The sequence below is a fragment of the Taudactylus pleione genome, unplaced genomic scaffold (genome assembly GCF_031769625.1).
Source record: "Taudactylus pleione unplaced genomic scaffold, aTauple2 ptg000393l, whole genome shotgun sequence".
Taxonomy (NCBI): domain Eukaryota; kingdom Metazoa; phylum Chordata; class Amphibia; order Anura; family Myobatrachidae; genus Taudactylus; species Taudactylus pleione.
In genome coordinates, this window is record NW_028284794.1 from 7,268,876 (window position 1) to 7,281,476 (window position 12,601).

The following is a 12,601-nucleotide window of genomic DNA, read 5'->3' on the forward strand; positions in this document are numbered from 1 at the left end:
TGGGGGGATGCTGGGATGTATAGAGCCCCCTGTGCGGAATCTGGGGCTAAAATGGCCGCCGCAACCCTGTGGGTGGGACCAAACACTGATGCAGGGCGCGGGCTGACCGTGACTAGTGGGGGTAGAGGCGCTGGGCTGGGAATATGCTGCTGAAGTGGCCGGAGGAAGGGCAAAGGGTGGTGGCAGGACTTGGTAATACGGCCCGAACCCTTGCGAAAGGGGGGCGGGCCTGGAGGTTATTGCGGGGAGGGAGTACTGAAACATAGTGGGGGGCGGGACCTGGTGGAACCCGATGGGGGCAAAAACGTAAGGGGCTGCATTTGAAAAATGGGGTGGGCAATAGGGGCTGGAGGCAGTGAAATATGGTGTCCAGCTGGGCTGCTGCACTGCTAAAGGGTTGAAAGGGGGGGTTGCTGCATATTAACAGCCCCCGAGGCAAACGAGAATAACCCCCGCCCCTAGATGTGGGGGGGTGATGGGTAATAATGAGCTGGGGGGACACTTAGGGCCCCAGACCTAATGGACCCTGCATCTGATGCCACACTGCAGGGGGAACCCTGGTGGCTGAATAATAGTGGTGAGGGCTGAGGAGGAGGGGGCTCCCTTGCTCCTGGGGTAGAGGAGGCTGAAGGGGGGGATGCCGGGATTCCTGTGCAGAATCCGGGGCTAAAATGGCCGCCGCGACCCTCTGGGTGGGGCCAACCGCCGATGCAGGGCGCGGGCATGTGTGATTTGTGGAATGCAGAGTTTTTGTAATATTTTCTGCTGCGCTGCTAAAGGGTTGAAAGGGGGGGGGTTGCTGCATATTAACACCCCTCCGAGGCAAAGGGGTATAACCCCCGCCCCTAGATGCGGGGGGGCTACAGGCCATAATGAGCTGGGGGGTGCACTTAGAGCCCCAGACCTAATGGACCCTGCATCTGATGCCACGCTGCAGGTGGAACCCTGGTGGCTGAATAATAGTGGTGAGGGCTGAGGAGGAGGGGGCCCCCTTACTCCTGGGGTAGAGGTGGCTGAAGGGGGGGATGCTGGGATGCACAGGGCCCCCTGTGCAGAATCCGGGGCTAAAATTGCCGCCGCGACCCTGTGGGTGGGGCCAACCACCGATGCAGGGCGCGGGCTGACCGTGACTAGTGGGGGGAGAGGCGCTGGGCGGTGGCCGCCCGCAATGATCGCGGCGCCACCGGAGAGCCAGGCATCCATCAGCTGAGGAGTGGCGACAGGGGGGGGCGCAGGTTCCCAGCCTGCAGCATGGTGCGACCCACGCCTGGTTTGAGGGGGGGCCTCCATCAAGCGGCGGGCGGGGCGCTGAATGGCGGGGTCTGGGCATAATGAAAAGCAGGGATGAGTAAGGAGGGGGCAATGGACTCAGAGGACTGGTGGGTTGAAACAGCAGGGGATGAGGTGGTGAACAAAAAAGGGGGGGTGGAGAGAATGAGCTGAAAGGAAAGAAGTGAGGTAAAGATAGGATGTGAAATAAAAAGAGAGGGAATTGGACAAAAGATATACAGCTATATAAGATACTATATATGACACTTAGCCAGCCTGGTTTGAAGAAACTGGAAAAGAGGAAAATGGCTCCTCTTACCAGGGTATATATATGGGTAATTTGAAACCTCCCACAAATCCTATGATAGGCTTATCTCGTCAAATGACCACTACCTAACCCAGTGGCGGGCTGGGCCGGGGGGCAGGGTGCCATGTGCCCCCCGGGCCGCAGCGTCATGCAGGCCGCGGGCAGTCTGTGTCACTGTGACACAGACTGCACCGCATGTGTAGCGCTGACCGGACGGAGTTCAGTCAGCGCTACACAGCACAAACAAACAGCCGCCGGAGCTGGCAGCTGTGTGTTTGCTGTAATCAGCAGCCGCTGAGAGTCTGTCAGACTCTCATCGGCTGCTGCTGCTCCCACTGCATGAGCCATCTTCCGGCTCCCACAGTGGGTAATGGGAGAGACATCATGAGTAATGACGTCTCTCCCATGCAAAGCAGCCGGAGGAGCTGTTAGCGGCGGGACCAGGAGCGGGAGTTTCAGGTAAGTGATTTTTTTTTTTATTAAGTCTCTCTCTACTGGGGGCGGGGGTCTACTGAGGGCACCCAGGGGGGGGGATTACTATGGGGGCACTACCAGGGGGGATTACTACTGGGGGCACTACCAAGGGGGTGGATTACTACTAGGGGCACTACAAGGGGGGACTCCTACTAATGGGGGCACTACAATGGGGGGACTACTACTACTGGGGGAACTACAAGAGGGGACTATTACTACTGGGGGCACTACAACGGGGGGGCTACTACTGTGGGCACTACAAAGGGGGGGACTACTACTACTGGGGGCACTACATAGGGGGGATAACTACTACTGGGGGCACTACAAGGGGGGGACGGGGGACTACTACTAGGGGCACTACAAGGGGAGGGGACTACTACTAGGGGCACTGCATAGGGGGGAGGGGACTACTACTAGGGGCACTACATAGGGGGTGGGGACTACCACTGGGGGCACTGCATCGAGGGACCACTGCTGGGGGCTCTATATAAAGGGCAATACTGGGGGTACTGCATAGGGGGGAGACTATAACTGGGGCCACTATTTAAGAGGCATTGCATAAGGGTTACCACTATTGGGGGCACTGCATGGGGGGTGGACTGCTACTGGGGGCACTATATAAGGGGCACTGCATAGGGGGTACCACTATTGTTGGCACTATATAAGGGGCTTACTACTGGGGGCACAAGGGGCACTGCACAGGGGGGACCACTACTGGGGGCACTATATAGGGGGCTTACTACTGGGGGCACAAGGGGCACTGCATAGGGGGGGATCACTACTGGGGCACTGCTGGAGGCCTGCATAAGGGTGTTCTCTCCTGTGGCACACGGGGGCACTGCATATGGGCACTATGACAGGGGGCTGCCCCATATCTTTATTTTTACCTTACATTAATCCCATATGGACCCGCCTCCTCCCTGAAACATTTGAGGGGGGGGGCGCCGTAGCACGCACGTTCTTCGGGCACCCTGGCTACACGCTACTCCTCTGCCAGGGCCGCCTGCATGCATTTGCCCCCCAGGCTAAAAGTTGCCAGCCAGCCCCTGACCTAACCACACCTTTGCCCAAGCCTTAACCCTTAGCTAACTAACAAAATGTAAATATCAAACAGGGTGCTTATCTATCCTCAAACTTAATTAAGTATTCGTATGCATTAGGCTTGGTCAGTACTTGGATGGGAGACCACCTAGGAATACCAGGTGCCGTAGGTTAAACTACACTGCAGGAGGATTAGAACAGCACAAGGGACAATATTATCAAATTGTATACATGTATATACCATCATTCTAAGAAATGAGAATAATATGATACCTATACCATGTTTGATTTGTGGAATGCACAGTTTTTGTAATATTTTCGCTGCTTAGCTCAGTTATATATTAAAATCCGAGTATTGTATTAGTATGATCATAATTTCTCTATATGGTCAATGTCCAATTTTGACTAAAATATGTATAAGGGTACCTCACAATTTTATATGAACATAATAAAAGTTAAATTTTAAACGTTTTTTTCTATATGAATTTTTGTCCAAATGTGCCCCAGCTAAGAGCCTTTCCTTTTTTTGTGTGTTACTTATGTCAACTTATATGCTTTGGGAGCACCACCAACAACATAAATTATGATATTGGGCTCTATTTATCAACATTATTTTTACTAAAATAATGTGAAAAAGGCTGTTTTCACACCCTTTTCACATTATTTTAGTATCACCTATAGTTATTACAGGGAAATTGGAGTAGAATTCGTAAAATTCTACTCCAACCCCTAATTATCACTTATTTTTAGTAAAGCAGATCGCATTTCCCATAATTGCAATGGGAAATGTGATCCGACCAGAGTTACTAAAAATAAAATGTGAAAAAATATCGGGGAAAGCCCTGAGATAATAACGCCACCTGGAGGTGGCGTTATCCAGGATCTCCCCCGGTTACCGGCATCCTGCCCTGCTCTAACGGGGAGAGCAGAGCCGGGAGTCGGTCCCAGTAATGAGCTGTTTGTCTAAGCAGACCGCAAGCTGATTACTGTAAAAAAAAGAAAAAAAAAATAGTAAAAAAAAATGAACTTACCTGACTACAGGGACCGGTGATCGGGCCTCCGGTGATGACTCCCCTCCGGTCATTGGTCTCCCACAGTGCACTGCAGCCCGGTCATCAGGTGATCGGGCCCCAATGCTGTATGGGAGATCACCTGACCGGAGGAATGGAGAACATCACCGGAGGCCCGGAGCATGCAGGTAAGTGCTATTAAGGGAGGGAGGTCGCGGGGGGTGGAGGGGGGGTCGCGGGGGGTACGTGATCGCGGGGGCGGGGTATAGCACCGGGGGGCGGGGCTTAGTGCCGGGGGGTAGCAGCGGCAATCGGTCGGCGCATGCGCGGGCACTTAATCACGGTATTTTTTGTGAAAATACCGTGATAAGGCTCCGAAGGGGATTTGCAGGGACAGAGCTTTATCGCAAGCTCTGTCCCTGTAAGGGATTTGTAGTAAATCCCTGTGATATTGCCTGAATTCGCAATGCGAATTCACTCGGTAATATCACACTACAATCTGCATTCAATATGCGGATTGTAGTAAATAGAGCCCATTATGAGAAATGTAGAATGGTTGGTTTATTTACATATAATAACCAGTTATCAAGTATATAATTTTCCACATTTTTGGTTCTGTGCAGAATCTCCCCTTCATCTTGTTTAAACCCATGCTACAGACTTTAGACTTTAAAAAAAAGTTTATCCTTCAGGTTGATGCCTCTGGAACAGGGTTGGGAGCAGTACTGTCCCAGGGGGTAGAAGGAGAGAAGAGACCAATTCTGTACCTGATCCGTGTAATGTTACAATGAGAAAATAGGTATGCAACAGTAGAGCAGGAGTGTCTCACAATTAAGTGGTCCGTCAAGTCCCTGTGATACTACCTGTTGGGCAGGAAATACCTGCTAGTAACAGATCATGCACCTCTTCAATGGATACATAACAAAAAATAAGTCAGTAACTGCTATGGTGACTCATTGGTTTCTAGCATTACAGACATTTCAGTTTACAGTACAACATAGGTCTGGAAAACTGCAAGGTAATGCTGATGCCCTGTTTCAAAAGTACACTCCTCAGATTCTCCCAGAAAGGACCACGGTGAAGCTAGGGGAGGGGAGAGTATGAAAAGGAGAGGAGGTTCACAAATACAGGCCTAAAGTGGGATGGGCAAAACAGGTGAATTTGCTTGAAAAATTGTCAGCTTCACCAAGGGGGTTGAAGCTTATGGGAAGTGTATGTGGCCGGGAGGCCATGGTGCCACAAGACAGAGGCAATACTCACCACTTGATTCCTGGGTATAGGCAGGTTATTAGGTCCAGTCCAGGTTTTGCAGTGTGCTGGGATTGCCAACCAAGCAATCAGCACCACCTGTGAGGTGGGCTTAAGGCTTTGCTGGAAGCAAAGCACAGTGCTCCTGATACAGGACAGGCGATAGACTGGGGGTGGTGGTTAGCATTAGGGTGCCAGGACCTGGATGATCCACAGATATTGTGTTTGCTGTCTGTAAGCCAGTGTGGCAAACCTGATTTGATATTGGATGTGAAGTGTCTGCTAAGCTGCAGTGAATAAACGGTGCACAGTTTTACCATACTAATAGATGTGTTTCTTCCAGCCTTGTGACATATATATTAAACCGATAGTGAAGAAATAGGGCCTTCAGTGCAGGTGTCCAATTTCCAAATAGAACCTTGGTTCTTGACAGATTTTAGTCAACATGAGTTCCACTTCAGTCCTTTATATTCCAAAGCACCATGCATATGATTTCAGGGAACTTCATGGCATATTCTTACAGTATGGAGACATGAAGCAAAATAAAACAATGCAAAATAGTGTAAAATTGATAATATGTGTACATGCTCTCATGTAAGAAATGTATATTAAATATCCACTTAATGGGAATAAACACACAAATTACACTACACTTGTGACTATTATAGCTTCCCAGCACCTATTCAACAATCGAAACGTTGCTGTACGCTGTACATTGTATGGATTTTTAATAAACTCTCTGGTGTTTGAATCTTCTTAGGAGGGTCATTTTTCTGCATATATATATATCTATGATGGCTAAACAGCAAAATAATTCACATATATGCAAACTATTTATCTAATGTTTGCACCATATGCCTGTGTAGTTGACACATAGGATTATATGATGGTGATTAGCATATAGTAAGTATTAGAAATTAAAAAAATATATTTAAACCAATAATTATATAGACTCCCTAGTCCTAATGTGTATGATATAATGTTGCCATAACCCAATACTGCCCCTAATGTTTAGGTGGTGCTATGGCAGCTCTTCTTGCCATGGTTCCTCCCAGAAACAGTGAGGAGAAATAGAGCCAGCCCAGCCTGTGTCAGCAAACTGCTACCCTCAGGGGTGTATTTATAATGGGTGCAGGGTGTGCGGTGCACACGGGCCCCCCCTGGACCCACCGCACACCCTGCACCCATATTATACTTATATCTTCGGAGTCCCACATCGGCGCTGGTGTCAGCGCTGTAAGAACGACCTGAAAATGCCCGCCTCGGCCATTTTCCTGTCGCTTTGCGCATGCCGCTGCAGACATTTTCCCAGTGACCTGCTCATGCGCTATAGACTCTGGGCACACTCTAGTGCCCAGAGTGTATAAGTGCTGCACTGGCAGCGCACCTCTTGGCTTGCTGCCGGCCGCTGGACTGAGTGGAGGGAGCCCATGATGAAGAGTGCACACAGACCCCCTCCTCTCTAAAGATGCTCCTGGTTACCTTGCTCTGAGTATTGGGGGGTGTCTATGGAAATTTTGCTATGGGGTCTCCATAAGATCTTGCTACACTCCTGGAGAAAAACAAATAATAGGATAACTTTTAATTTGATCGTGTTGTAATACATGGAGTAAGGACTGGCTGCTTTTACGGTTTTATTTGTACACTGCAGTTTAGATTTTAGCTAGGACACACCCCTATTAAACCTAAATCTATCTGCACACTTTACATCTGCCCCACCTGCAGTGCTGCATAGATTTACCAAGGTGCAAAGCTACTTTTTTTTGCTTCACTCCCAACTTTAATCATCCCCTTTATCTCTATACTGTAATCTCTAACATCTATGTAACAGATGTATGAGAGTCAGAGGTGGAGCTGAGGAGTTTCCTGAGCACAATACACCTCTATTACCTGGGAGACTGCAGGCACAAATATCACTTACACTGACACTAAGCATGAGACGGTTTTGGGTGCTGCTCTTCTCTGTGTGGTGTATTGTGATGGTGAGTACAAGGGGGTGCTGTAAGTGTTTGGGTGGAATATGAGGAGATATATAGTAGTAGTGTGACATATACATTACATGAGGATTAGTGGAAGAGTGGGTGAGGGAATCTTTTATTAAGGTTGAATCATTAAAGTTAATACATTTTCAAAATACTGGTCTCTCACATACAGTGTCTTGAGTGCTCACTAGAGGCCATTGAAGTGCAAGCTCTGCAGGTAAATTTAGGTGAAATGTTTGCCTATTTGAACTATGCTGAATAGCAGTCTACCCCCCCCCCTCAAATTTTTGTATATATATATATATATATATATATATATATATATATATATATATATATATATATATATATATATATATACACACAGTATATATAAATATATGTAAAAATAATTAGGGATATAATGAGATCATTATCATGGATCCTATTTGGTTAAATTGTTATGCCAAAGTGAATTTGAACTTTCTAAATCTTGAATATGATTATACTTACTAGTTACATTGGAAGCTAGGGTGGGTAAGAGTCAGCTGTGGGTTTGGTTTGAATTAAGATGGTTTATATTGAGCTGCAGTATGTTCTGAGTGATTGAACATGAAGTTAATTTATAGAACTTTAACTAATAAATGAAGTTCTATAGTCTCACAGTCTTATGTCTCCTTTACATGCAGTTAGAATGATTGTATATACCATGTATTGCATAGTACAGTATAAGCTTACTAGTTGAGACATTCACAGTGAAACCTATTTGGAATATGGATTACGTAAACTTTTCTGAGATGTTTATTTCCTGATTTTCCTTATTATAGATCAGCAGTTATAGAAAGTTATACAAAAACTAATGCCCACAAATAAACACACAATATGCAGCCAATATTGAAAAAGATATATGCAAAAGAAAGTGCCCAAAATAAGTAAAAATATATGGCAAAAAAAAAAAAAAGTAAAGTATTTACTGTTGCTAATAATGCTATTATTGTCTTCTTTTATTTTGTTATATGTACTCATATTTAAGGTTGTTACTTTACTAAATGATTCAAATATGTAATAAAAAAAACAGTGTACCTGTTCTAAATGATTTATCCAAGTGCTTGAGGACCTGAATTTTTAAAGTATAAAGTTGTTATATACATTTCAAAATGCAAATGTTTTTTTTATGGCAAAGCATAGAGTACAAACATATTGGTTTTATTCTAAATGAAAACTATGGGCCTGATTCAGTAAGGATCGCTAATGCGATTGCAGCTGCGATTTTGAATGGAATGTGGCAGCGAAAATATGCTAATATGAAAATATACTAATATGAAAATATGCTAATGCCTGCCAAAGTAGAGCCGGCATAAAGACGCCCCTTGCTGCTTTCTCACATGCGTATGATGTCGCTTACCTGCATAAACATCGGTACCATCGAAGAACATCGGCCAGTCACACACATTTGCAGCAGGTATGACCTGCCGCAAACACTGCAAGTCTTTTTGCACGCAGTCGGCTCTTAAACTGCACATGCAATCGCAGTGGCTACTTTATGCACGCCCAGGCAACGGCGTTCAAATGGTCAGGCACGTCTGCGTTTTTACGAACACTCCCCCGTCACCACCCGCAAATGCTCACAGCCTGTCACTCACTCTGCAATGGCTTCCTCTGTGCGTCCGTAATCGCAGTGCACGTGCCGTACGGCTTATGCGTATGCGCAATGGTTAACGATTGTTCGATCTACCTATGCGGTTGCATTTGCGAACGCTACTGAATCAGACACTATGGGCCAAATGTAATAGGGTGAGAGTTTCTGACACTTTTTAAACTTTGCCAATGTAATAGAGTCCAAAAACAAAGTAACAGAGTGAACTTGCATGTTTTTTTAGACTGAAAAAACTCTCACGATTTAAAATCTCATTCAGATGTTTTCCCATTTTGAAGATAAAACTCAACCAATGTGAGAGGTTACTGCTAAACTCTCACATTTTCTAAACTCTCACCTTATTACATTTGGCCCTATGTGTAGTAAAAAAATGAAAAGCATACTGCTAACTATAATGTAATCAATTCATTTTGTACCGGTTAATCATACATAGGAATATAATAAAACCAGCACAAAGGCTTGAACACTACATGACAATAGAAATCCAGAGGTCTGGTAAGCAATGAGCATACACAGCTTCAGATTTAAGTAGCCCTGTTTGTGGCGGCTTTGCACGTTATGTTATAGAATGCTGGTTCATGGAGGTGCAAGCAGAAGCCGCCTATGGTAACTGACTGACAAATGTGCAACATGAGCTGACAATTGTAATTGAATTTGGCAAATAAACATTAGTTTCAGGTAAAGGAGACTAAAAGGAAACAAATGAAATGAAAAACAAATATGCAATTCCTCACGTCTTTGCAAAAGGAGTTAATCATTCACTTCCTTTAACTCACTATTACATGACACAGCTTGTATAATAAAGTGCTTCAGTGCATTGTGACATATTTCCCCTCTACTTCTTACAGCCACTTCTTCAGATGCATTTATTTCCATTTAGCAATATTTCAGTGTTGCCTAGAGATACAGCAGAGTAGCAGGCAGGGATAAGCTTGAAGAGGATGGGGGGGGGGGCAGCAGGAGGGGGTATGTGACAGACGGAGCAGCACAAGAGGGGGAACCGGAGCCACACAAAACAAGCAGGGGCGGGCACATAGTTACCTCCTTCCAGGAGCTTAGTACTGCAGCAATATACTGTACAACCCCTGTCTCTGCAAGACCCAGTCTTCTCCTAAGGAGCCTCGGTGGGACCTGCCTAGCAGGGCAGCTTCTTGAGGATGCTCCCTGATTGCAGAGACTGCAACAGGAAAGGGGCAGGAATGACCTATAACAGGTGAGTGAGGGTATAGGGGGGAGGGGCTTTCGGTTATAGCTTTATAGCAGATAATAGTAAAAATAATGGGATAAGTGGTCACTGATTTAATGGAGTTAATCACAATGAAGGGTTTTTTATGAGACTTGGGGGTAGGAGGAGGTTTACCACAGTACATATGGATTGCAATGTGCCCATATGCACCAGAGAGGATAACTTTGCAGAGCTTCTACCTGACAGGCAATGCTGTATAAAGACGGTGTGGCCTATAGAAGCCTATGGACTTCATTTTGCAAAATACCCCCCAAAGTTGAATAGGAAGGATCACTCTACGGTGCCTGTGGCTTGTGCTATGCTGGCCAATGGCTACACATTGCACTTTGGGACTCCTGGCTCATAAACTTGGAAGCATTTTCTCTCCAGAACAGATCTATATCGGAAAAGCTGTCCCGGTAGGTAGGTATTCATGCATACAGGTATTAAAAGTGTCAGTATGCATGCAAATAGGGGCAGGGTAAGCGATACTTAATAAGTCCTCTGTGCAAGATATTTAGTGGGTTAATACACATAAATTAGATTGTTTGATGATGTCAGAGCTATATAATAATGGTAATTATGTATGCAATTAATGTAAAACGGTCAATTATATTAATGACATTGAATATGGTTGTCACCATAATTCTGAAGTAGTTATTATTATTATTATTATTATTATTATTATTATCATTTATTTATATGGCGCCACAAGCGTTCCGCAGCGCCTTACAAAGTACATAGACAAAGAAGTAACCATTGACTTACAATACAATACAATACAATGCAGGACATGGATAAACATTGCTATATTAGTGACATTAATGCCCGCATAAGCAGCCAAGTGTTAGTTGCCCTAGTGGCTAGTAAGAGATAAATTAAATTACAGTAGGGAGAAGCACAAAAGGGTAGAGGGCCCTGCTCGAAATAGCTTACATTCTTTAGGGGAGGGGAAAACAAACAGGATTGATACAGAATGGGGTGGGCGGGGAGAAAGGAAGATGTAGCAGCAAGTTAGGTTGAGAGCTGGAAGGCTTTAATGAAGTAGTGGGTCTTAATTAGGGATGTGCGCCGGACCATTTTTGCCGGATTTGGATTTGGATTTGGTTCTAATTCGTCGTCCGGCTTTGGATTTGGATTTGGATTTGCCAAACTGCGGTGACTGGCTTTGGATTTGGATTTGGATTTGGATTTGGATTTTTTTACAAAAATTTACAAAAAAAGCTAAAATCACATAAATTGGTCTTTTTTTTCTTCCTAGAGTATTATTAACCTCAATAACATTAATTTCCAGTCAATTTAGACCATATCACAGCTTATAATATTGTTTTCAACATTATTGGCCAAAGGTTGCAGTGAGCTGACTGGTTACTAAGCGACAAAGCAGCGGCACAACGACACAGACACCACAGTATAAAGCACATCTATGACACATTGCCACACAGCAGTGGCAGAAATGAAAAGTAGTGCACCCACCCAGTGGGGTACGGCCAGCAGAGTCACAGTACTTGTTTACAAAGTGGGCTACGGCCCTAGGAGTCACAGTGCACAATCTTATTAGCATTACACCGCACATAGGGCCTGATTCACATTACACCATAAAGTAGTGTCTATTATTTATTTTACGACACACAGTAGTGCCACTTTTACACAATGCCCACAGTAGTGACCCTTTTACACAATGCCCACAGTAGCGGTGTCCCTTACACAATGTCCCCCAGCAGTGGTGCCCCCTATGCAGTCCCCTTAGTAGTAGGGTCCACTATGCAGTGCCCCCAGTAGAATGCCCCCCAGTAGTATGCCCCCCATTAGCAGGCCCCCCCCAGTAGTATGCCCCCCATTAGCAGGCCCCCCCAGTAGTATGCCCCCCATTAGCATGCCACCCAGTAGTATGCCCCCCCAGTAGTATGGCTCCCCCAGTAGTAGGCTGCCCCAGTAGCAGGCCCCCCCAGTAGTAGGCTGCCCCAGTAGCAGCCCCCCCCCAGTAGTAGTAAGCCCCCCCAGTAGTATGGCCCCCCCAGTAGCAGGCCCCTCAGTAGCATGGCCCCCCCAGTAGCAGACCCCCCCAGTAGTATAGCCCCCCCAGTAGCAGGCCCCTCTGTAGTAAGGCCCCCCCAGTAGTATAGCCCCGCCCAGTAGCAGACCCCCCCAGTAGTGCAGACCCCCCAGTAGTATAGCCCCCCCCCAGTAGCAGGCCCCTCTGTAGTATGGCCCCCCAATAGTGCAGATCCCCCCCAGTAGTATGGCCCCCCCAGTAGCAGACCCCCCCCAGTAGTATATCCCCCCCCAGTAGCAGGCCCCTCTGTAGTATGGCCCCCCCAGTAGTATTGCCCCCCCCAGTAGCAGACCCCCCCCCCAGTAGTGCAGACCCCCCCCAGTAGTATAGCCCCCCCAGTAGCAGGCCCCTCT

General features: G+C 46.4%; 1 protein-coding gene across 1 annotated transcript in view; it reads left to right on the forward strand.

Moving 5' to 3' along the window:
- The first annotated feature begins 7,261 nt into the window (after positions 1 to 7,261).
- LOC148507439 (NXPE family member 3-like) overlaps positions 7,262 to 12,601 on the forward strand; it is a 188,502-nt gene continuing 183,162 nt past the window's right edge. The window contains exon 1 of the mRNA XM_088446148.1: positions 7,262 to 7,331. Coding sequence (XP_088302274.1) covers positions 7,284 to 7,331 — 48 coding nt within the window. The 5' untranslated portion in view covers positions 7,262 to 7,283. The remainder of the gene's footprint in view (positions 7,332 to 12,601) is intronic.